We start from the raw sequence: 25506 nt of genomic DNA, 5'->3' as shown, positions 1-25506 counted from the left end.
CCTTGGACACATAATGTCATCATTTTATTATATAAGACATTTGTGTGAAACCTTGTCATACTTGGCATACGAATTCCTTAGTTATGGCCAAAAACATGTTTTGTGAGTTCACAGTGATTTTGACCTTTGACCATCAAATTCTTATCAGTTCATTCTTGAGTCCAAGTGGACATTTGTGCCAAATTTGAGAAAATTCCACCAATGCCCTCTTTAGATATTGCCTTCACAAAATGAGATGACTGCAAGGTCACAGTGACCTTTGACCACCACATTCTAATGGATTTATTCTTGGATGTTTGTGCCAAAGTTAAAGAAATTCCCTAAAGGTATATTTAAGATATCACATTGACAAGAATGAGACAGATACAAGGTCACAGTGACCTTGGCCTTTGACCACCAAATTCCAATCAGTTCATTTTTGTCTAAAAGTTGTCTAATTTGTACAAATTCCCTCAAGGTATTCTTGAGATGTCCTGTTCACACGAATGAGGAGGCTGCAAGGTCACAGTGAACTTGACCTTCAACCACCAATATTGATCCTTTTAGTCCCAGTGGACATGTGTGCCTAATTTGAAGAAATGCTCTCAATGTTTATGAGAATGGAACGGACAGACGGATGGACGGACAGATGCATGTGTGTATGTATATACGGACGGATGGACAGACATCCCATAAACATAATACTCCTGGCTACAGCTGCGGAGGCATATAAATCTGGTGCATATAATATTAAAAGTTATATGCAGCAGTGCATGTACACAGAAAAATGTTTAAAGCCCAGACATTTAAACCTGCTAATTGTCTCAGAGTAAATATGATCAAATCACCCAACCCTAGCAAGAAGGGCGGCGTTTTGTCCTGTTGTACCTAACAGCCAACAGCTCTTTGTCTCCGTCCCACTTTGGATTTTGCTTGGTTTAAACAGAAATACCACACACACTCTCGGTGTAAGTCATATCTTTTGTACATACAGTACAGGCCAAAAGTTTAGACACACCTTCTCATTCAATGCGTTTTCTTTATTTTCATGACTATTTACATTGTAGATTCTCACTGAAGGCATCAAAACTATGAATGAACACATGTGGAGTTATGTACTTAACAAAAAAAGGTGAAATAACTGAAAACATGTTTTATATTCTAGTCTCTTCAAAATAGCCACCCTTTGCTCTGATTACTGCTTTGCACACTCTTGGCATTCTCTCCATGAGCTTCAAGAGGTAGTCACCTGAAATGGTTTCCACTTCACAGGTGTGCCTTATCAGGGTTAATTAGTGGAATTTCTTGCTTTATCAATGGGGTTGGGACCATCAGTTGTGTTGTGCAGAAGTCAGGTTAATACACAGCCGACAGCCCTATTGGACAACTGTTAAAATTCATATTATGGCAAGAACCAATCAGCTAACTAAAGAAAAACCAGTGGCCATCATTACTTTAAGAAATGAAGGTCAGTCAGTCCGGAAAATTGCAAAAACTTTAAATGTGTCCCCAAGTGGAGTCGCAAAAACCATCAAGCGCTACAACGAAACTGGCACACATGAGGACCGACCCAGGAAAGGAAGACCAAGAGTCACCTCTGCTTCTGAGGATAAGTTCATCCGAGTCACCAGCCTCAGAAATCGCAAGTTAACAGCAGCTCAGATCAGAGACCAGATGAATGCCACACAGAGTTCTAGCAGCAGACCCATCTCTAGAACAACTGTTAAGAGGAGACTGCGAATCAGGCCTTCATGGTCAAATAGCTGCTAGGAAACCACTGCTAAGGAGAGGCAACAAGCAGAAGAGATTTGTTTGGGCCAAGAAACACAAGGAATGGACATTAGACCAGTGGAAATCTGTGCTTTGGTCTGATGAGTCCAAATTTGAGATCTTTGGTTCCAACTGCCGTGTCTTTGTGAGACGAAAAGGTGAACGGATGGATTCCACATGCCTGGTTCCCACTGTGAAGCATGGAGGAGGAGGTGTGATGGTGTGAGGGTGTTTTGCTGGTGACACTGTTGGGGATTTATTCAAAATTGAAGGCACACTGAACCAGCATGGCTAGCACAGCATCCTGCAGCGACATGCCATCCCATCCGCTTTGCGTTTAGTTGGACGATCATTTATTTTTCAACAGGACAATGACCCCAAACACACCTCCAGGCTGTGTAAGGGCTATTTGACCAAGAAGGAGAGTGATGGAGTGCTGCGGCAGATGACCTGGCCTCCACAGTCACCGGACCTGAACCCAATGGAGATGGTTTGGGGTGAGCTGGACCGCAGAGTGAAGGCAAAGGGGCCAACAAGTGCTAAACACCTCTGGGAACTCCTTCAAGACTGTTGGAAAACCATTTCAGGTGACTACCTCTTGAAGCTCATGGAGAGAATGCCAAGAGTGTGCAAAGCAGTAATCAGAGCAAAGGGTGGCTATTTTGAAGAGACTAGAATATAAAACATGTTTTCAGTTATTTCACCTTTTTTTGTTAAGTACATAACTCCACATGTGTTCATTCATAGTTTTGATGCCTTCAGTGAGAATCTACAATGTAAATAGTCATGAAAATAAAGAAAATGCATTGAATGAGAAGGTGTGTCCAAACTTTTGGCCTGTACTGTATATCTACAACTTTGTGAGAATAACATACCAGAAATACTTCCCAGGTTCAAAGGTACTTCACTTGAGTAGCCAATAATACATATGACACAATACATTTCCTGCAGCGAGACCACATTCCCACTAAACCTTATAATACTGCCAGTATGTTTCGAAAACCTACTGTGTATTTCCTCCACTGGCCCACCATCTGCTCCTCGGTCCGGTCAGTGCGCTCCTTAGCCCCGCGTCCTTCCTCCAGTTCGTTGTCCAGCCCCTGAAGCAGCATCCTGAGATGGCTGATGTCTTCTCCCAGCCGCTGGCATCTGGCCATGTACTGACTGTGGGAGTCCAGGCTGGAGCGCAGACCCTCATCAGCCTCACACAGGCCCTGCCTCAGCCTCTGCCAGCCGAGCCTCAGCTCCTCAGCCTCTTCCACCACCACCTCTGCCCCAGCAGGAGAAGTGTTGGCCCTCACCGCCTCTGCTGCTCCCTCGATATGCTGCAGGGTCTTCTCCTCGCCAGCCACGCTATCGTCCAGAGCCTGATGCAGTGGCAGAAGAAGCAGTATTTCAGTGTGTTGGCTTGAAGATTACAGCTTGGTTCCAAATTATAAGTATAATGAACAAAAATTTTAATGCAACACTTTTGTTTATGTTCCCCTTTTTAACAGGTTTAAATTGAAGATCTAAGACCTATTTCATAGACTCAGTAGAAATGTTTCTCTCAAATTTTGGACACACATTTGTTAAAACACATGGCAGTCAGCACTTCTCCTTTTCCAGGAAAAGCCATCCACTTGACAGGTGTGGCATATCAAGATGTTGATTAAACAGCATCATTACTACACAGGTGTGCCCTTGGATGCTCACAGTAAAGGGACACTCTACAATGTGCAGTTCAATCACACAACACAATAACACAGTTATCTCAAGTTTTGAGGGAGCGTGCCATTAGCTATGTTTCCATCCAAAAGTGATTTGAATCATTGGGAAATGCGCATTTAAAGAAATACAGATCCTGTGTGTTTCCATAAAATGTACGGACTTTGGTGAAAACTACGAACTCGCACGAGTTTTCCGCAGAACTGGAAACAAAACAAGTCTCGCATTCTTCTTCTTCTACGTTTTCTGGCAACCAGCTTGTAAATGCATTACCACCTTCCCATCCCGGAGTGTGGATATCACCATGGAGAGAAGTGCGCTACGTCAGACTGTTTCCATCCACCATTTTGAAAATCAACATTTTTTCAAATCAACCAAAACCTGGCTAAAGCGAGCGTATTTAAGTTTGTGCGAATCAGGGGATTTTAATTCGAATTTTAGCGTTTCCATCATAATTTTCCAATGCGATACTTCTAGATGCGCATCTAAACAGGCTGATGGAAACATGGCTTGTGTGAATTGCCTGAGTCATGTGATACTCACCACTCTGCTGCACTCACCTTCTATTTTCAAACACAAATACTGCTTAATTTATTAATTAATTACAAATGCTTCAGCTTTTTTTAAGCATGGTTAAGTTGCCATTAATAAAGCTCAGTACATCTTGCACGTAACAAATCAAAAGTCTGCCACAACCTTAGAGGCTTATGCAACTAGACAATGGGATCTTCCAGAGGTACAACTATTTCCGAAGTCAGTAATTAATGTAAATTGCAACATTTTAAAATTATTTTGAAAATAGCATTTTTACATTTAAAATTGTTAGCTTAAAGCTAACTTTGGAAAAATACATCAAATGGAAAAATTAATGTTAAAGTTACAATGTGTAATTGTGTTGCCATATTTGAATACAGTGGCCAAAAGTGATATACACGCTTCGTCTTTCGCGTTTACCTAGAACTTGCCGTCACTGGAGACAGTTAAGGTGAAGATGTACTTTTATGATTCTGTCGCACTTTAAATGGAGGACCACACACGTTTTGCGCAAGTGAATATTGGCATTGCTTATTCCAGGTGGAAAGAACTCCTGAAGGAGGACTTCACAAAGGATGCGGAGGTTGCCTGCTTTCTGCTAGACAGGTAATTCAATCTGATATTTTAAAATCATTTTGGCTTTATGTTTGCAACTACTTTTCCTTCTCGTCTAAGTTCGAGTGACGGCTACGTTTACGTGCTAACATTATTCTAGCCTTAGCTAACGTTATCCCAGAGCTACAGCTAAATGGTTAGCCTAACCTACAGCCTAATCTGTTGATTCCTCTCACACTGCTGTGAAGGCTACCGTCCTCTCCTCCTCTTCTTTCCTCTGGGTAGCTGAGACACACCTCTTTGCCTAGCCGTTCCTGCAACGCCTCTACCCCCTCACCCCCTTCCTCTCCCTGGTCTTTCTCCTCTCCCACTCCCTCTTCCTCATCTCCCTGTATCCTGTGGAAGAACACTCTGGAAACACATATATTATAATCATACCAACTTATATTTGCCGCACTGTGCAGTGACTATCACATAAAATGTGTTATTTTGGCACCACTGTGCTAATGTTTACTCGTGTTACCAAAACAATTAGAAATAAAACGCTCCTAACATATATCTCACAGATAACCTATATCTCACTGGAAAGCTATAACATACGGTAACATGGTTTAGATTCCTAAATAAACATTCACCTCGTCGCTAGATACTCCTGAAAAACTCGAAAAACTCTGCTGTCTGCGCAAGGCTTTTTGTCCTACGGGGCCACCGTCACTTACCCGACGGGAGGGGTGATTTGTTGTTTTTTTTTTAAAGTCATAAGTTAACCTTAGCAGTTCCAAATTTGCTTTCATTTACGCTCTCTTTACTGTGCAAGCACTGTACCACCCACAAGCCTTGTTTTAATGATCTTTTAAATGCATATTTAAATATGATCTTAATATTAATTACGTTATTTATTGTGTTCTTTTTTAATTCAGGAAATTTCTTAGGTGGTTAGTATATCAATGATTTTAGGTGGAGGTGTATTATTTTGCTGGTGGCACACTCCAGACTCCATAGCAGTTGGTAATATCACACTCAAAAAAAGATATAAATCACCTGAGCTTTGCAGTGGGATTCGACAGATTTTGGATTCATATTTTGAGTACTGCAGTGTTATATATGCTTTTCATTCCTTTGTGTCCTAACAAGTTCTGCTGTCAACACTAATGCTACAGGAATGAGTCCTAAAATCCAGACGTGAGTTAGCATATTTGCACTTCCTGTTCTCTCATCTCAATATCAATCGGTTTTTGGTTAGATACCGCAAATAAGGTCTGTGGTTTATCTTGCGTCCCTTACCTCGGAAGCTGGAATGACGTAACACCCCAGCTGACCACTCTCCAGTACAACAAGTTGGCAAACCAACATGTTGTTATCAATAGCAGTTCTAGCCAGGTTAGCACTGTTAGCAACACCAGCTGATAACAACATATCATCCCGTATTTTGTGCATAGAAACACTGTAGCAACATGTTCACAGATAGAAGTTGGACAGTACTGTGTGTGTGACTGTTTTAATGAGATATGAATAAGACAGAAGCGCTAATAAACAGATTATTACTAAAGCTTTCACTACTGTTGATGTGTAGAGCAGCCACCTTGGATTTAGAGGTCGGGATTGGTGAGGTTCAGACATAAAATATGTCTTAACGCCTATTTTCTGCAATAATCCAAAATCCAATTGAAAAATTCCAATTGGCTTTTTGTTGAAGGAACCAGGACTATGATTACAGCTAGATCGGCCTAAGAAAACTTTCATCCCTGCACCACTCTACTGTATCCATCCATATGCTGTTTTGATGCCTTGCTGCAGGCACTAGTCACCATAATGATTCTTATAATAACTTCTCATTTGGTTGATACTTCTAGTGTAAAAATACATGGTAAACAGCTGAGAACATTAATTCATACTGCAAATAGAATATTCTCCCTTTTCCACTGCCGGAAATAACAAACAGCAGCTTCCTAATTCAGCTTCAGTAAGTCTCACTTGTAAGGCTTTGAGCTTGTTCTCGGCTGTATCCTCCCTCTCCATCAGATCAGTCAGCTCCTTGGTTTTTGACAGCAGCCAGGACTGGAACTTTTGAACGCATCCTTGGTACGTCTGGTGCTCCTCAGCGATCTTCTGAAGCAGCGACAGGCGCTCCTATCACAGCAGGAGAAATTTATGCATCAGGCTGTTCAAAATGAACGAAGATACTTCAGCACACATCACAGACTTCACATTTGGGTATCTGAGAGAGGAGCCTGAATGTGAATTTGTATTCTCATGTGAGACTGAGAGTTGTTGTCTTTTACTTCAACTACAAGATTGTTGAGACCACGCTGAAATTTTAGAGCACACAAAGACTACCAGAAAGAGCCAGTTCACAGGTAGGAGATGCTTCCAGGAAGTATTATCCCAGAAAAACAGTGCATTATTTAAATCACCATTCTCCCAATGGGAGTCAAAAGTACAGCTCTGCCAGTGGATTGGAGTGTCCATATGAATGCATGATGTATAAGGACTGATGTGAGTGTGTGGTAAAATCTGACTGACATTTACGTAAAAGAGCTGTCTGAATAGAGAAGAGAAAGAGCTGTGTCATTGTGCAGCTCACGTACAAGGAAAGCAGCCAGCATGCATTTGTTAATGTTGACTAATCCAACAGTATCTCTCCTCTGAATGTAAATCATTCCCATCTGAATTACAGTAAACACTTAACTGTTGTTTCCCTTTGCAGTGTCTGGATTTGATCATAGATGCACAGAATGAATATCAGCATGTTTTTCATTAACATCAGATGTTGTGTACAGTTGTGTGCAAGTAAGGGATTTGCTCATAGAAAGAGTAAAGTACAGAAATAAACATGAATTCAAGTCTAAAATGCATTATGTTAATATAAATTAAGGGCTCACTGATTCGTGAGCACATGTTGCATTTTGACTTTTAAACATGCCACTCCACATCAAATGATACAAATCCCACCAACACACACAAACACACACAGCCAACCAGAGACACAGCCTGGTGTGGTGTGAAAACATTTCAGCCTTTCAGTCAAACTGGTTTATTACCAAGCCAAACACTGCACTGGGATACCAGATTTTACCACAAGGTGTTGCACTTCACTAAGTGGCTGCCCACGAGTGGAAAATGATGACATTGTGTCCTAACAGCAAGCAAACATCTGACTATCCCGTCTCATCGCATAAAATCAGCAATCTCCGTTCCAGTCTTAATTTCACTGACGAAAACTATGACTAAATTTTTCGTCAATTACCTTTTTTCCATGACGTAAACGAGACGATGACAAGCTAAAAATAGACCTTGATAATAAAAACTAAGATAAAATCTATGTTCCTTTTTTTTTTTTTTTTTTTGACGAGACGTGACGAAAATGTTCATAGTGGACCTTCAGACTTGAAAGCTGAGAACGGTCGTGCTTACAATTCTCTTCAAATGCCACATGAGCGAAAGGCTGGCAAACTCCAGGAAATAGTCTGCACCATTATGTTTTGCTAGCCAGCAAAAACACTCAGTTATTTTTCATGTTGTTGTTTTTTTGTTTTTTTTTTAAAAACTGCAGCATCAGCTGTTGGTGCAGTACCTTTTAAACAGGAAACACACATTTTATATCATGATGTTTCCTGGAAATTACATACAGCAGAGCCAGCAGCAAGTTGTTAACAGAGATGGTTATTTACAGGAAACTTTCAGATCCCTGGCGATCCCTCCAGCCAGCCGCCACCTTATTTTGGTTTCTTTAGTGAAATAAGGAGGTATTGTGTAGATAATTCCTCATTTCCATTTCACGAATCAGCCATTGCTCTCCACTTGCGGCACTTGCAAAGCAAACAAAAGGAAAAATAGAAACAGGTAGTCATGCAAAAGTTCAGCTCGAGCAGTCTGCTGCAGCCAGTTAGGACACCTAACAGCAGCTTCAAATCCACAACGTACCATATTGGCACAGTTTGAGTTTCCTTAAGACACTAACTCTCATCTTGTCACCCGAAAAAAAAAAAAAACACCACATGAACTTGCTGGTAAACACAGCATGTGCCGCTCTCCCTCCTCCCACCTCTACTGGATTTTGATCTCTTTCATGTTGCCAGCCAAAGCTCAGCAGTAAATTGTGCACAGGCTGTGCCTTGAGGCTCTGGTTGATGGTCCATTTACAAAAATAATATTATGTTCATCACGTTGTCATACTGCTATTACTAATGCAATGTTAGCTGGATTTAGCACCGTGACGTTGCATGCACACATTGCTGGTTTATCCAGTTTGCACAAAATCAAACCGGTTTAAGCTCGTGATCTAAACTGGACTGGAAAAAACAAAAATCCACCCAACTCCAAAACCATTCTTTAATAGTCAACAATTACCCTTTTTCTATTACCACTTTTGGCAGTGCAGAGTCAAGCTAAGCTGCACCAATTTGTTTTTCTATAATCAGTTCAGGCACACCATGCCACACCGAGCTATACTAGAGATAGACCTTCTCCGGGCCACCAGCCCACAAGTAGGTAGCGGTGACATCTCGCTGACAGCAACCAACCCCTGACAACCCCCCTCTGGCTGCAGGTGGCCAGAGAGAAAGGCATTTAATGTAATATATAAAATATATACAGTACAGGCCAAAAGTTTGGACACACCTTCTCATTCAATGCGTTTTCTTTATTTTCATGACTATTTACATTGTAGATTCTCACTGAAGGCATCAAAACTATGAATGAACACATGTGGAGTTATGTACTTAACAAAAAAGGTGAAATAACTGAAAACATGTTTTATATTCTAGTTTCTTCAAAATAGCCACCCTTTGCTCTGATTACTGCTTTGCACACTCTTGGCATTCTCTCCATGAGCTTCAAGAGGTAGTCACCTGAAATGGTTTCCACTTCACAGGTGTGCCTTATCAGGGTTAATTAGTGGAATTTCTTGCTTTATCAATGGGGTTGGGACCATCAGTTGTGTTGTGCAGAAGTCAGGTTAATACACAGCCGACAGCCCTATTGGACAACTGTTAAAATTCATATTATGGCAAGAACCAATCAGCTAACTAAAGAAAAACCAGTGGCCATCATTACTTTAAGAAATGAAGGTCAGTCAGTCCGGAAAATTGCAAAAACTTTAAATGTGTCCCCAAGTGGAGTCGCAAAAAACCATCAAGCGCTACAACGAAACTGGCACACATGAGGACCGACCCAGGAAAGGAAGACCAAGAGTCACCTCTGCTTCTGAGGATAAGTTCATCCGAGTCACCAGCCTCAGAAATCGGAAGTTAACAGCAGCTCAGATCAGAGACCAGATGAATGCCACACAGAGTTCTAGCAGCAGACCCATCTCTAGAACAACTGTTAAGAGGAGACTGTGCGAATCAGGCCTTCATGGTCAAATAGCTGCTAGGAAACCACTGCTAAGGAGAGGCAACAAGCAGAAGAGATTTGTTTGGGCCAAGAAACACAAGGAATGGACATTAGACCAGTGGAAATCTGTGCTTTGGTCTGATGAGTCCAAATTTGAGATCTTTGGTTCCAACTGCCGTGTCTTTGTGAGACGCAGAAAAGGTGAACGGATGGATTCCACATGCCTGGTTCCCACTGTGAAGCATGGAGGAGGAGGTGTGATGGTGTGGGGGTGTTTTGCTGGTGACACCGTTGGGAATTTATTCAAAATTGAAGGCACACTGAACCAGCATGGCTAGCACAGCATCCTGCAGCGACATGCCATCCCATCCGGTTTGCGTTTAGTTGGACGATCATTTATTTTTCAACAGGACAATGACCCCAAACACACCTCCAGGCTGTGTAAGTGCTATTTGACCAAGAAGGAGAGTGATGGAGTACTGCGGCAGATGACCTGGCCTCCACAGTCACCGGACCTGAACCCAATCGAGATGGTTTGGGGTGAGCTGGACCGCAGAGTGAAGGCAAAGGGGCCAACAAGTGCTAAACACCTCTGGGAACTCCTTCAAGACTGTTGGAAAACCATTTCAGGTGACTACCTCTTGAAGCTCATGGAGAGAATGCCAAGAGTGTGCAAAGCAGTAATCAGAGCAAAGGGTGGCTATTTTGAAGAAACTAGAATATAAAACATGTTTTCAGTTATTTCACCTTTTTTTGTTAAGTACATAACTCCACATGTGTTCATTCATAGTTTTGATGCCTTCAGTGAGAATCTACAATGTAAATAGTCATGAAAATAAAGAAAACGCATTGAATGAGAAGGTGTGTCCAAACTTTTGGCCTGTACTGTATATATAAAAATAATAGCATACCGCAGGGAGGAAGAGTAAAAGCAGAAACAGCTACAGTGAGATGCTGATGAAGTTGATGACTTTTACTGCATCTCTGCAAACAGCTCACCTCCGTAAATGTCTTTTACCTGCTCTGCTGTTCTATGGAAAAACACATGCATCAAAAATAACAGGGGACTTTGGCCATGGATAAACCCACTGCTTTTAAGCGTCATCACTCATCATCACTCATGACAAGATGTCATCAGTGAAAGACACACCTTCAGGTGGGTAGCCCTGTTGTAATGGAAATGCAAAGCTCTGCAGCTCTGGGCTGGCCAGCTCAGCCAAACCATGTACAGCCAAATCAGCCCACTGTAATGAAAAAGGGTAAATATGTACTGCTTATGTTTGTGCATGTGTGTTTGTAGTGGTTGGGAAGTAAAGAATGAGAGTGTAACAAAATGATAGTCTCCATTTCAAGCCACCAGCACTCGTAACTGCAAGTGTTTCTCAAGCTCTGCGCTTCCTGCTCCAAAGACACTGTTTCCACATTCAAACAGAGCAATTCTCTTTTGTTTTCCTCAGAGGATTAACAGGCTCTCACTGCATGGTGCACTTTCATTTTCTCTCTGCAAGTTTGGTTTAGTTTATTCACTTACCTGTCTTCCCTGCTTATGTGCACAGTATTAATATGGAACTATTATTCACCTCACATTCTGCAAGCTGACTTGTGCGCATTTTCACAAAAACCACAAGCCCATGGACTACAAGTCCTTTGAATTAGCATAAGCAGAGCTGTCAGACAGACTGCGTGCAAGGCTCTGCGCAAGACCTTGATTACTGACATGCATAAACACAAACCACAGTATATGACTCATAACTACTTCAGTTCAATTTGCATGGCACTATATACAAAAAGCATTGTGAAATGGCACACATAATAAAACATTAAAACAAAAGAAGTAACTTCATAAATATCTGTTGTTGTTTTTTTTCTGGCTTAGACAGACTTACTGTCGATACACTGTGCAGTCCCTACAACAGCGTTATACGCTAAAGCCACTGCCCCAGTCTTCTCAGGGGCCCCAAATGTACCAGGTTCACTGCATGTCTGTTAACTGCATTTAATTTGGTTGACTGCAACTTTGTATAGGAACCTGAAACACACAAGTGACCCTAGGACTCGGGACTCGTGGCTAATGCTCAGTTCTGATTATTATGTCAAATCCGATTTTTCTGCCTAGACTGTACACATTCATGTTTGAAGTGACAAATACCTGACATGAGTGTGAACAAATCCCTGCCCTGAAATGCCTCATATGTAACCAATAACGTCACACAAATGCACTTTGGAAAGAAAAACAAAACTGTCACATTTGCATGACAGGCATTTGGGGAAAAAAGTATTGACACAGAGACATAAGCTTCATCTCCTGAATGATCTGCTGCGGAGGTCAGATGACAACACAACACATGTTGAGGAGGGGACTGCCTGTTGCCTGAGGGACCGTTGTCTGAATGGCCATTTCTGCAACGGCACTCTCCCAAACAGAAGAAGTTGGCTAATTATTATGCAGAATCATGTCATCAGACCTTTGACTATGGCAAGAAAGGCCAGTCAGAGACAGAGTAGGGCGGAGCGTGACTTCACCAAAGTAGGAAGGTCTAATTACATAATTCTGCATAATAATTAGCCAATTTGCTTCTGTTTGGAAGTGTGTGTACCGTATTTTTGGAGAAATGGCCCTTCATATCAAACACCCATTTTTAGGGGTAAATGGGCTTTCGATCCACTAGCTCTATTTAGGGATGTCCCGATCCAATATTTGGATCGGTATCAGCCTCCGATATTAGCAAGAAACGTGCGTCGGCATCGGATCGGACTGCATGGAAAAATGCTGATCCAGAACTCCGATCCAGTTTTTCATAGATCTGATCCAGGTTTTCTGGCCAGCTCAGCGCTCTGCGATTCAAGCAGTTCATTCCAGTGATCCGCTCCAGCACTTACTATCAATCCACCAGGCCAGCATGCAGACACACAGGAAACAGCAGCACCAGGCTGGCACTGACACTACTAAAATAACTGAAAAGGAAAGGCTGCATTGTTTGTTAAATGTCAACAATGTCTTGTGGTGTTAATCTATTTTTTATTTATTAGGGGGCCAAAGCACAAGTGTGTGGAGTCTTGCTGCTATTTTAATTTCAATGTTAGACATTTTAAAGATTTCTTGTGTTGATTTATTTTCTATTTATTAAGGAGCCAAAGCAGCCAAAGCAAACCAGCTATATTTTTTATTTAATGTTCATGTTCAAGTTTAAAGTTTGTTTATTTAACCCTGTTAACAATAAATGGGTCAGTTTCTCATACCAACTGTTGTGGATCATTCTAACTAACCCGATTAAGTAGTTGTTCTTGTTAGAGTAATATCGCTTGATCAAACCTTTTCTAACATGACTGACAACAAAATAAGTGAATATGTATAATACGCGCTTGGATCGGATTGGTATCGGTATCGGCCAAAACTCAAGGCTGTAGTATTGGTATCGGATCAGAAGTGAAAAAGCTGGATCAGGACATCCCTAGCTCTACTAGCAGCTACTGCTGGTAGTTCTGTGGAGAGAGAGGTGTGGGTGCTGCTGGGAGAGGAGTCAGGACTGGTGGGGCTGAAATGTGGAAACAGTTCCTCCAAACTTTAGGATGTCCAGGGCTACATTCCAATACCTCTGTCAGCACCTCACGACAATGCTGTCACGGCATGTAGGCAAGCTGTCCCTGTCAGAGCGTGTCTGGCAGTCGGGCCCTATTGGCTGGCAACTGGGGTAGCCTACAGCAGTAGCAGTAGCAGACTGTAACGGCAGTACAGCTACAGCAGCCCTCTGTAGTTTCAATGGACCATACTGACATTACATGGTAAGTCATCTGCTCCTGTGCAGTTAAGTATAACGTGGAAAAACCATGGATGACAGAAAAAAATCAATCTTTATCGTCTTATTTTGTGCTCACGTGGTGCATTCTCCTCATTTAAAGTTATAGTTGGTAATCCTGTTCAGAAACACTTTTTGTTATACTGTTTGAAATGGTCCTTCCATCCTGAGAGTAGTCAATACGTAAAGTGTTCAGAAAAAGGAATGGAAAAAATCCCACCTCTGTGGCAGCTGCAGGCCTGTAAAAACTCTGACCAATCCCTGCCATTCGCTGCGAATGGAAAGAACCAATCAGATGCCTTCATGTCTCGTATTGCCTGAGCCCCCCTCCGTCCCTCCCTCCCTCCTCCCTGCGCGCACTCATCACGTGTCACCGTTGCTGGAAATATTCAGCACACTCTTCAGCAGAAATACCGAGTTAGCAGGAGTTTGCTGAACAATGGCAGAGAAAATGCAGCCAAAAGTACCACTTCCAGCGTTATTTGTAATGGCTTGCCCCGCTAAACAGGCTGAGAAAAGAAAGTCGGAGGCAGAAAAGGCTTTGGATAAAGTGAAAGGACAAATCAGACATCAACATCGGTGCAGCTTTTGAACGGTGGAGACAACTGAGGGAGCTGAAGGGCCTGAAAAGTGATGCAGAGGTTGCTGTCTTTCTGTTGGACAGGTAATTATTTGGTTGCTTTGGGGGGATTTGTTATTTTACTCGGCTCTCCTCTGCTCTGCTGACAGCAGGATGCGCATTCAGGCATGTCTGGGCTCATGGCTTTGGATGGAGCACTGACTGGAGGGGGAGCAGGGGGTGGAGCTTAGAGAAGGTGCCGCTTTCAAATCTTGCTAGCTCTCCAACATTACCAACTATAGCTTTAAGTTGTGTTTAATCCAATGAATCTGGGACTAAGTAGTATTTCAGCAAAGGAGTAATGGTTGGTCTCTGGGGATGGGATACAGCACATACTGTGCAGAATGCACACTGTAACAGAACCAGAGATAGGTGCTCTGAGGCTCTTTCAGAGGTTTATCTGGCCATTGCACTATGCACACCTTACCACACACACACACACACACACACACACACACACACACACAATTACACTATTCTTATATTGTTACAGCAGCTTCAGCATTATGTTCTTCATCTTGGCTCTTAAGGTTGCTGCTGTTGAGCACCTCACCTCAGCTCTGTCACGGACATCGTTGTAGGCCTCCTGCAGCCTCTCCTGAGCCTGGGGCTCCACACTGGGGTCCTGGGTTCTGTTGTACAGTGCGGCAGCCTCGTCCAGCAGCCTCTCCAGCAATGCCGCCTGGCCGTGGATGTCGCTCACCACTACCCTCTGCTGGTCCACCTGCCAAAGCTTCTCCTTCACCCCCAGCTGCAGCTCCACCCCAACATCCAGACTGCGCTGCTGCCTTGTCAGCCACAGCTCAAACTCCTCATAGGCCTTCAGGTACTCACCCCAATGGAGCCACACCCACTCTATGCGACTGGGTGAAGAAGATGGAAGAAGAGGTAAGTCAGAAACACGGTCCACGCAAGTACATTAATGCATATGACAACACCTAGCACAACTGGTACAAAAGTGTGACCCCGGTGAATGTACTCAGCGTGCACTCTTATGTACTGGTGCAGGTAACAAATATCAGTCCTCAAGGGGTTGATATAAAGCTAATCAGAGCATTTCCATGCAGTAATGCAGTTAGCAACATTATCAGCAGTAATTGCAAATAAGCAGCACCTCTAGCTGGCTTCTATCTGACCCAGGTGGTGGACACTGCAGAGTGGCCAAGACTAGCTAACCACCAGAGGCACGTTTCTGCATGTTAATGCAGTTAGCCGGCTGAAGGTCAACAAAGCCAAGAGAAAATAAAAACATTGCAATTTCACCACCTCTAAATGGACAGCACTTAGAAATGCAGCACTGAGATTAGTTCAGATCATGAAAAATAACAAAATATGTTACTACAGTTATGCAGACGACACACAAATTTACATAACTGTGTCACCAAGGGACTTCAACACAAGCTCTGACTGAGTGCATCGAACAAATCAGTGATTGGATGTGCCACAATCTTCTTTTTTCAGTTAAACAAAGAAAAAACTCAGGCCATTGTTTTTGGAACCAAGTCAACGCGCTCAGTTTCATTTGGCAATGTTAACAACCACAGACCAAGCCAGAGGTCTTGGTGTAGTCATGGACTGAGACTTGAATTTTAACAGCCACATTAAGATAATTACTTACATGTCACGTATAAAAGGGCTATGTGTCAGCAGGATCTGGAAAAACTTGTCCAGGCATTTATCTTCAGTAGTCTTGACTACTGTAATGATGACTTTACAGGTTTCCCTAAACAATCAAATCAATCAAATCAATTCAAATCACACTGGCTTTCTGCCTGACAGAGAATTGATTTAAAAATACTACTGCTGGTTAAGCACTGAACGTTTTAAGGCCAAAATTCCTTTCTGACCCTCTGCTACCCAATAAGCCATCCAGACCTCTCAGGGTTTCTGGGACAGGTCTGCTTTGTGTCCCCAGATTCAAGACTAAGCTAAAGACTTTTCTTTTTGCCACTGTCTTTTATTAACGTATTTATTCATTTATAACACTGCAATGTCTCTTTTATTCTTCTATTTTACACCTGTCTCAGTCTTGTTTTTAATTTTCTTTTCTATTATCCAGCTCTTTAATGGCATTATAATGTGTTTCTTTTGCATTTTGTCTCGATGCTTTTGACATTTTATGTAGCGCACTTTCAACTGCCTTGTTGCTGAAATGTACTATATAAATAACCTTGCTTTGCTAAAGCTCAAACTAAGTCAATGACGCATCAGACTGAAAGGATAGGCCTGTTGTATTTCACATCATTTTGCTATTTTTTTTTCTTTAAAATCAACCAGTTATCGGTTATTATGAGTCAGGGTGTTGGGCTATTGAAAGCCAAAATAACTGCAACTGACTTCATAAGGCAGTACAATGGAAAGAGCCCCGAACAAAGACCTGAATAATATTTGGGGAAGCCCTGAAATTCAGTTGAATACTATAGCCAACATGTTGATACCACACCCAGGTTTTAAAGGCTTTTGAAACTGTTAATACTCTGTGTGCATTTAGCTTTCGTGCATATTTGATGGTTCAGGTGTGTAACAACGATCTGAAAACACACATCCAAAGCTATTCAAAACAGAGCATTAACAGCTTCACTTTGAACGTAGCCAAAGCTGCCCTTAGGGCAAACTAACCACTACACACAGTGTACACCTGCAGTCTGCAGGAGGTAGAGCAGCACCTGTGACAGTGGATGATATAAGTGCAGGTCTCCTCCCACAGGCTCTTCAGATCTTTGAGCTTAGCGTGGGTCTGGTTCCTCAGCTCTTCGTCTCCGCTCTGCAAAAGGTTCTCAGCTGCCACCAGCGCCATGTCCATTTTCACACGACCCTCATGCTCCGACTGATGGATTTTCTACACATTCACAAGAGCACATTGTTGTAACTATAAAATGAAGAAATAGTTTACTATGTATTAAACATTAATAAAATAAAATATAGCCAGAAGCAGAAATTCTGGGGTTCAAGCTAGTGTGGATCTTAAAAACCTGAAAGCTGGAAGGATAAAGACTTTTGACAGTTCATGAGGCCTGCATTAAGATAAACAACAGGTTTTACGACAATCAAACAGATGCTCATTCATTAACATATACACCTCCGCGCTCTTCTTTGTAAACACCGTCACTTTCTTATGCCTATTGCAGAGACATTTTGGGGAAGTGCTTTAACGACTCAGTTAAAATTATCCAGTAACTTTGATGTTTGACCAAACTATCATTGATTTGCGGCCAAATTTACTGCCAGGTCAATGCACTTGATTAGAACTGGTGACACCCCCTACTGAGCAATTTCAACATAATTTTACACATGTGGTTTAAAATTTATCATGTCCTGCAAGTGTTGTAATGATTGAACGGACAATTTGTGATTTACAATCTATTTGTGTTGTTCCACGCCCATTTCTGCATTTATAGCTCCCCCAGGTGGTCAATTTGAATGAATCTTTCAGTGCAAAATTCAGCCATTATCTACTGGAGGCTGACAGTGCCCCAGATGTTTGAATCTGGGGTGCCATCAGCCTCCATTAGGTGGAGCTGTGTTGCTACCTCCTCTCCCCTTGGATCTCCGAAATTGTTGTGAGGACTCTAAAACTTCACCTGAGCCTCCATCAGCATATGGGTGAGTAGATAATGGCTGAATTTTCATTTTTCGGTGCACTATCCCTTTAAGGTACTGATGTAGACATATTCTACAAGTTTCGTGATGATTGGCTCAAGTGTTGAGGAGTTAGGTCTAATAATGTGCTCAGTCAAGCCCCTTCTCAATTCATTCATCAAACATCCTCAAAATGCAGTGAGATAAAGTTTTTTGATCACTTTTGATAAGCTTGGTCCACAGAAATTTTGGTACAAAGCATCTCTCTCAAGCCCTGAGTGTGGTTAGCACTGTCGCCTCACAGCAAGAGGGTTCCTAGTTCGATCCCAGGAGGAAACCCTTATGCGTGGCGTTTGCTCTCCCCATGTCACCGTGGGTTTTCTCCAGGTACTCCGGCTTCCTCCCACAGTCCAAAGACATGCAGATTGGGGACTAGGTTAATTGGTGACTCTAAATTGTCTGTAGGTGTGAGTGTGAATGGTTTTCTGTCTCTATGTGTTGGCCCTGCGATAGTCTGGCAACCTGTCCAGGGTGTACCCTGCTCCAGCCCCCCACGACCCTCAAGAGGATAAGCAGTTATGAAAATGGATGGATGGATTACTTTTTTTTGAGAACTTCCAATAATATTGATATTAACAATATTTTAAACTGAACACTTGAACATGCCATATCCAAGAAACTATAATATCATGGGCTACTGTGGCTCAGGAGGTAAAGTGGTCATCTACCATCTATCGGAAGTTTATGTTCGATCCCGGGCCCCTACATGTCAAAGTTTTCTTGGGCAAGATACTGAACCCCAGATTGCTCACAATGGTGTATGAGTGCATGTGAATTTTTATCTAATAAGCAGGTGGCACATTGTATGGTAGCCCCGGCCACCAGTGCATTAATGGATGTGAATGGGTGAATAATGCCTGTGTTTTGTGTGTGTTGCTAAGCCTTACACACATCCTTTTTTAATTTCTAAAACTCACTTATTTATGTAAAATATCAAGAGTCTTTCAGGCTCTTTAGATACTTGTTTGCTTAAGGTGTATTAGTACACTAAGGTGTGTTTTATTCACATGTCTCATGTAGGAGAGTTTTTTAATGACTATGTGTCTTTGTCCATGATTTCTTGCTTTATTTTTTTCATATCTACTAAAATGTAAACATATTGGTTACAAATAAAGGCTCCTCAGATACCGAGCCCTGCTCAGACTACAAACTCCAGCTGTCCACACTCTTGAGTCCAATGACCAAAGTAGCAGCAGGGGTCAGAAGTGAAGGGTCAAACAGGACTACCCCTTTCCACCAAAATTAGCACATGTATGCAGCTTCTTTAAACATGGGAAAACCCATTTAAAACAGGTGATACAACTGCTTTTCCACTGCTAGCTGTAGACAAGTATGCCTTTTTTTCTGGTGTGTCACCTTCAATGTCATCAACGCCCTGGAAAACAGGTTAGTAGACAGCAGAAAGCATGGAGGCCTTTTTTATATCTATTACGTGTCTCTGTCAAACGCCTTTTTTGCATTGTCCTGAAAAAGGGGCTAAAATTAGCAAATTCAACCAGGTGTTGTTTTTTTCATCACTGCTGATCAGATCTAATTAGAGCTGAAGCAGATAGATACCTGTGACTACTGCATAGTAATTTATCCTCATAATGAATGCCGATTATAACCTTTACCACTATAAACAAAAGTCAGATGTTAGCTGATGTTAGTGGGTTTGTTGTCAAGTGGGAAAGAGGCTAAAGAAGTATCTCACCTCTGTTTCCCTGAGTCGGCTCTCCAGGGCATCACGGGGCCCCTGGGTATTGTCATTGGCCTTCAGCCTCTCCTGGATGGCCCGCATCCAGGAGAGGGCCGCCTCCAGGCTCTCTGTGAACTCCTGCTGCTCCTGCTGTGTCATGATCAGTCCCAGGCCTGAAAAGAAGAACAGTAGTCAGACTCTATAGGCGTTTTTGATCAAAACAGTTCTGAGGACTCCCTTGAAATGATCTGCCCACTGAGGAGCTCCCTCAAGAATGAAGCAGCTTCAAGGGCTTTTTTCTGTTTACATTTGCTCTGAAGTGATGTAAGCCAGCCAGTGATTTGTATAACACTGTTACTTTGACTCTGACAACTCAAAATCACGTTGCATTTCCCCTGCCACACATATGCTCTGTATAGCCTGGACTTCACCATCTGTTCATTTGTCCACATTTTCTTCCTTTGTTTTTTAGGGATGCATGATATATTTTTGCGATATCCAATGTGTCAGTATATAACAAGTTATTCGGTCAATAACCAATACCAATATCAATATATCCACTTTATTCCCTACCTAAAAGAAGTCTCTTCTGTAGTGGAATAAAAATCATGTTATGCATGCATACATACTCTACAGATGGAGACATGAAATAGAATGCTTTTCAATGTATGTAATATTCATTCATTGTGCAAGACGAGAAAAATCATGTTGGGTGATTCTGACTTCATTCATTTGGCCATTAAAGATGACATGCCAATATTATCGTGCCTCCCTGATTTTTTCCCATTACCAGCTGTTGTTTGTGTTTTGTGTTCTGTGGTTTACACAGCTAACGTGTTTTTAAAAATGAAAGTTGCTGGTGCTGCATTGGCTGCATTTGAACAAGCACCGTACACATACGTCACTCAACGTTCCTTTTGTCCTGGGAGAGCTCCTTCACTGAGGTAGTACTGTCTTAGTTTTTGCACAAGACACAATAACAACTGGGGTTCTTAAGAGCTACAGAGCTTTATCAATATCTTAATTTTTTTCTTTAATTTGTTAAAAAAGATTCAACAAAAAGTCTACATCTGATTCATGAGATGTTCTTCAATGGCAGAATTGTTTGCACCTGTGTTCTTATAATGATGAAACCCATTGTCTCTGTATGACAGTGCCTGCCGGTTGATCCTAATTACTGTAGGTAAACGCCCTGTGAATTCCCATAAAAGGGCATGAGACCACAGGGCCGTGTGCACACACAAAAATTGAAGAGGAAGAAGAATTTGAAACAACTGAGTCAAGAATGCCCACACAAAAGTCTGAAGAGGGTGGAGCACTGGGCTCCAACCATACAAAAAACTTTTGTTTTCAAAGTAGGTACTTCTGCAGGAGGTGAAGGCCAAACGAGTTGTTGTATTTGGTGGTGTCAGAAGTGAATATTAAATATATAAAATAATATAAAACAAGAAAGAAAATGCAAATGCAAAAACGATAATTAACACATCAGCACATGATATGCAGGGTCTAACAAATGGTTGATATTGGTTGCATCATGGGAAAGGTAGGATCCAGTTTAATAGAGCTTGTCCAGGGACTAAAAGTCAGAATATCTATGCTTCTGTTACCTCCACTTTGACCATTCTTGTGTCTCTTCTCTCTTGTGAGTCTCTCTGGAAGCACAATTCTAAACTGCTCAAATATCCATACCATAGATAAGGTATATACCACAGTTTGTATGATGAAAACCAGCAGGCACACATTTTGTATCTGGTCATGCAAATCTACTGCACAGATTTGGATCCACTAAGCTGAGGTGTAGTGTTGAAGCAACACCTCAATGACATGGCATGAACAAGAATAGGATTTTTTTTCCTGTCAACAGTATTAAGGTTAGTGAGGCATTGTGCAGAAACTCTGTTTGTCCTCAGGAGAATCTGCTGGAAGGAAAAGCTCTGAGAGGATATAACTGGCAGATGTAGTCAACCGTCTGCAGTAAAATGTATGGGAGGGAGGAGTCCTGGCACTGCAGGAGCACAAAGAGGCACCACATCATTTCTTAGAGGGGAAATAAAATGCAGGCGGCATGGGCCAGTTTCCCGCATGACTCATTTCTCCCCACCACAACATTCCTTCTACCAATATCTGCTTATTTTGTTTCAAACTCGTGAAACTTGGTGATATTTAGAACTCCCTGTCCTCCCTGACTTACGAGAGAAGTATTTCTTTATACCTATCAGATCAAAGTTTCTCATGCTAATACTTAGGAGGAGCTTGACTGCAGTTGTTTTACCTTTAATTTCTTTTTCTAATGTCTTCATTTTTAATATAATTTTGTCATTATTAATAGAATGTTATCTGACAGCTGAATGTATTGGAAAACAAGCATTATTATTTATTTATTTATTTTCCCTTTTGGAATTCATAGTTCAAATGTTTACGTTTAATTGACTAATATCATCATATTTGGTTGGAGGCAGGGTTCTTACAGCTTAAGGCAAGTTACATTTGAGACTTTTTAAGACTTACAAACATCACTCAGAATTAAATTTAAGACCAATCTTCCAACAACCAAAACTGAAGGAAAAATAAAACACGAACCAACATCACTTACTTAGTAGGGGTAGGGGAAAATCATTGATAGAGCATAGTAATGCAGTATTTTTGCGTGGCAATATCTTATGGATACGCAATGCATAGTACTGATTTTTTTTATTATATAAATTAAAAAATATTGCAAATTAGTAATGCATAATATCGACACGTCATTGGTATTGGCCATTATCGGCTTAGAATGAACTGTTAGAATTGGCCATGCTTTTTCTTATTTTGCACAATCAATGAATATTACAATCACTAAAAAGCATTCTATTTCATGTCTCCATGTGCTGGTGGTATGGTATGCATGTATAATAAGAAGAGACTTGAGGAATACTAAAATTAGGTGGGAAATAAAGTGGATATATCGATATCAGTATCGGCTATCGGCCAAGTAAACTGTAATATATCTGCATATTGGCTATTGGCAAAAAGTCCAATATCATGCACGCCTATTGCAAATACAAATTAAACCTTTTGTAACCAACTAGAATAATAAAAATACTGGCTTTAAAATGAACTATCAGAACCGGCCAACATCTTTTTTTCTTATATTGCACAATCAGGAGCATCTGTCTTCTTCTGCTGCTAGGCCATCACAATAACAGTGTGCATGCATATGATATTAATTGCACAACAGGAGAGACTTGATGATCACTAAAATTAGGTAGGGAAAAAGTGAATATATATAAACATCAGTATCAGTCTAATGAGTTGTTACATATCGGCATATCGGATACCTGCACAAAGTCAGATATGATGTATCCCTAAATTGCATTGATTCGGTTTCAGCCACACCATGAAATCTTGGTCATATGGCCAGCTGTCACTGTCCCTCTGTCATCCAGGGTACAGTGACAGCTAGCTAGCAAACAGTGGAAGCTGTGCTCCAAGCATCCAGCTGCAAATGAAATAAGCATGTTGTTGTTTCTGCTATCTTGATCTGAATAATGTGAGAAGCATTTAGTAAATTATTAGAAAAAAAAATACCAATTATTGACCAATGACACATTATTTAAAAATTTTGCAATGCAGTGTCCAAAAACAAAGATTCATAAAAACCCTACTTTCCATGTCTTAGCATTTTGGAGACATTTGAAAGACTTACTCAAGACATTTTAATACCAATTAAGGCCTTATTTTTAGAGTAGTGAATTCAATGCTGTTTATGACTTTTTAAGGATCCACAGGGAATCTGTGAAGGGGACAATACACATTAATTAACAATGACTTTTTAAAAACATCCTGTAATCTAATTGTGCTTGGGATATGTCAGCAGCTAAGGCGCACCTGTTAGTAATGAGTACAGGTGTATAATTTGTACTTACTTCAGTTACCACTTTAGGGATGGGGTAGGATTAAATAAGTTTTTTACTTCTTCCTACTCCTTTTCGAGCATGCTGGACTCATTATTTTGTTTTGTTCTTTTTTGTTTTGTTTTGTTTTCTTTATTTCTTTATCTATTGCGTTATTTATTATTATTATTATTGTTATCTTTTTTTCATTGTTGTCTCATGCTTCATATCCATGACCATGCTCGAAATAAAGACTAAAGACCACACCACTTTCTTACTCTTTGTCTTCCGTTTCAACAAACTCACAGCATACATACTATGGGTTATTTTATCTTACATCTAACATCTGTTTAAACAGAGGAAGTAAACACGCACCACACTAGCTTACAGTGCTGTCCATTTGATGAGAGTAAAGTTAGTTGTTGGTTAAACTCTGGCAAACCGCGCCAGCGTGTTTGTGGACAGTGAAGCCCCTCCTCCCTCAGTTTGACAGCTCGTGCAGCAAACTCGCATTAACACTAACTTTAATCCAGCTGACTCACACGTGCCACTGACGGCGTTAATATTCACTCTGCCTGTCTGCGTGTCATACTAACTGCGGCTACCGTGCTCGGTTGTTAATTCAAGGACGCTTTGTGTATATTTACAGTCCTGTTCATGCTCAGAACTTCAGTATGGTATTTACGACCTATACGCTAAGCTAATTTAGAAGTGAAGACTCCACGTTAGCACCGCACTGGTTTACGGTAATATCCCCGGCCACAAAACACAACAAACCTGAACGGTTAAGACGTAACGTTGGATCTCCGCAGCTCATTACAGTAACTCACACTAACGTTACTCTAATGAAGAACTAGCGAAAGCACGACAGGCTACAGAGAGTCACTACGTTTGCAGGTAGAAGAAGGCTTGTTATCTTTTAGCTAGCTGAACACCGGTGCAGATACACGGCTTTGTAAGAATTGAGACACTTACAGCTTTGTGTTCATCAGCCGCTGTGTGAACACTACCCTGCTGTGTTGGTTATGATGAACAGTGAAGTTATAGCAGACAGGAAGTGGAGCCGAGGGCACTGGGGGCGGGAGTCAACACAGCCTGTCATGCTGCCTTCAATGGCTCCTTGTAAACTATACAACTACCCCACTTTACAGCAGAAAGGCAACTTTCAGTGTACAGGTAGATTTGCAACTTCCCACAGAAACGGATTAAACACAGTACAATGCGTTTCAAATGTAATAAAAAAAGACAACTAAATGAAGAATTTAAAGAATGAAACAAAGGTGCTGAGGGCACACACTACTGTAACATGACTGTGATGTAATGAGCTTTGACTGTGTTAAGTATAGTAATCTTACAGAAGCACACTGCTAAATCACCGTAATATGCAGGTATAACGACTGTGAGATCACAGTATACACCTGTCATTTTACAATAATATACTGCAAAGATCACACACCAATGTGTGTTTGTGCTGACAAATAAATAATGGCCTATGCTATTAAGCATATAAAATGCTTTACTAAATATTCATATCCAACAGGGAAGGTTCAGCTGGAAACCATCATTTGGTTTCCTCATGTTTTTTTGTTTGTTTGCTTGTGTTTGAGTTTTGTTTTGTGCCTTCAAGTTGTCAGAGCTACTAGCTATGTAAACACCTGTTATTGTACAATTCAGCTCCCTCCTAAAAAGAGTAAAATACAATAATGTCAGTTATTTGTGATCATGTTTATTCATGTCTTTTCTTTTTTACATAAGCAAATTAGCACTAACCTGAGAGAGAAGACCTCCGAAAATACACATAGAACTTACAAACTTCATCTTGTGATGCGACCACAAAAGCTTTCATTGAGCACATTTATTTATGAAAAGCATGAATCACAGCGTTTTTTAAAAAAATCTATTTATGTGTAATTTCACTTCATAGTAGTTCACTTCACACTGAGTTCCACTCATGGGAAGCTATATTTCTGTGTTTCCAGCAGCACATGAACTAATCAGCAGACCAGATTGAACCAGAAGAAG

At 41.2% G+C, this 25506-nt stretch overlaps 1 protein-coding gene across 1 annotated transcript in view; it reads right to left on the bottom strand.

Annotated features, from left to right (window-relative positions):
• The window catches only part of syne3 (spectrin repeat containing, nuclear envelope family member 3), an 83147-nt gene extending 58575 nt beyond the window's left edge, over nt 1–24572 (bottom strand). The window contains exons 1-6 of the mRNA XM_049596240.1: nt 24460–24572; nt 19628–19785; nt 16962–17134; nt 14849–15158; nt 6520–6675; nt 2757–3116 (exon numbers count right to left, since the gene is read on the bottom strand). Coding sequence (XP_049452197.1) covers nt 2757–3116; nt 6520–6675; nt 14849–15158; nt 16962–17134; nt 19628–19771 — 1143 coding nt within the window. The 5' untranslated portion in view covers nt 19772–19785; nt 24460–24572. The remainder of the gene's footprint in view (nt 1–2756; nt 3117–6519; nt 6676–14848; nt 15159–16961; nt 17135–19627; nt 19786–24459) is intronic.
• Between the last annotated feature and the right edge of the window lie 934 nt (nt 24573–25506).

The sequence above is a fragment of the Epinephelus fuscoguttatus genome, linkage group LG14, assembly GCF_011397635.1.
Source record: "Epinephelus fuscoguttatus linkage group LG14, E.fuscoguttatus.final_Chr_v1".
Classification (NCBI taxonomy): domain Eukaryota; kingdom Metazoa; phylum Chordata; class Actinopteri; order Perciformes; family Serranidae; genus Epinephelus; species Epinephelus fuscoguttatus.
This window is presented reverse-complemented; position numbering and strand designations above follow the sequence as displayed.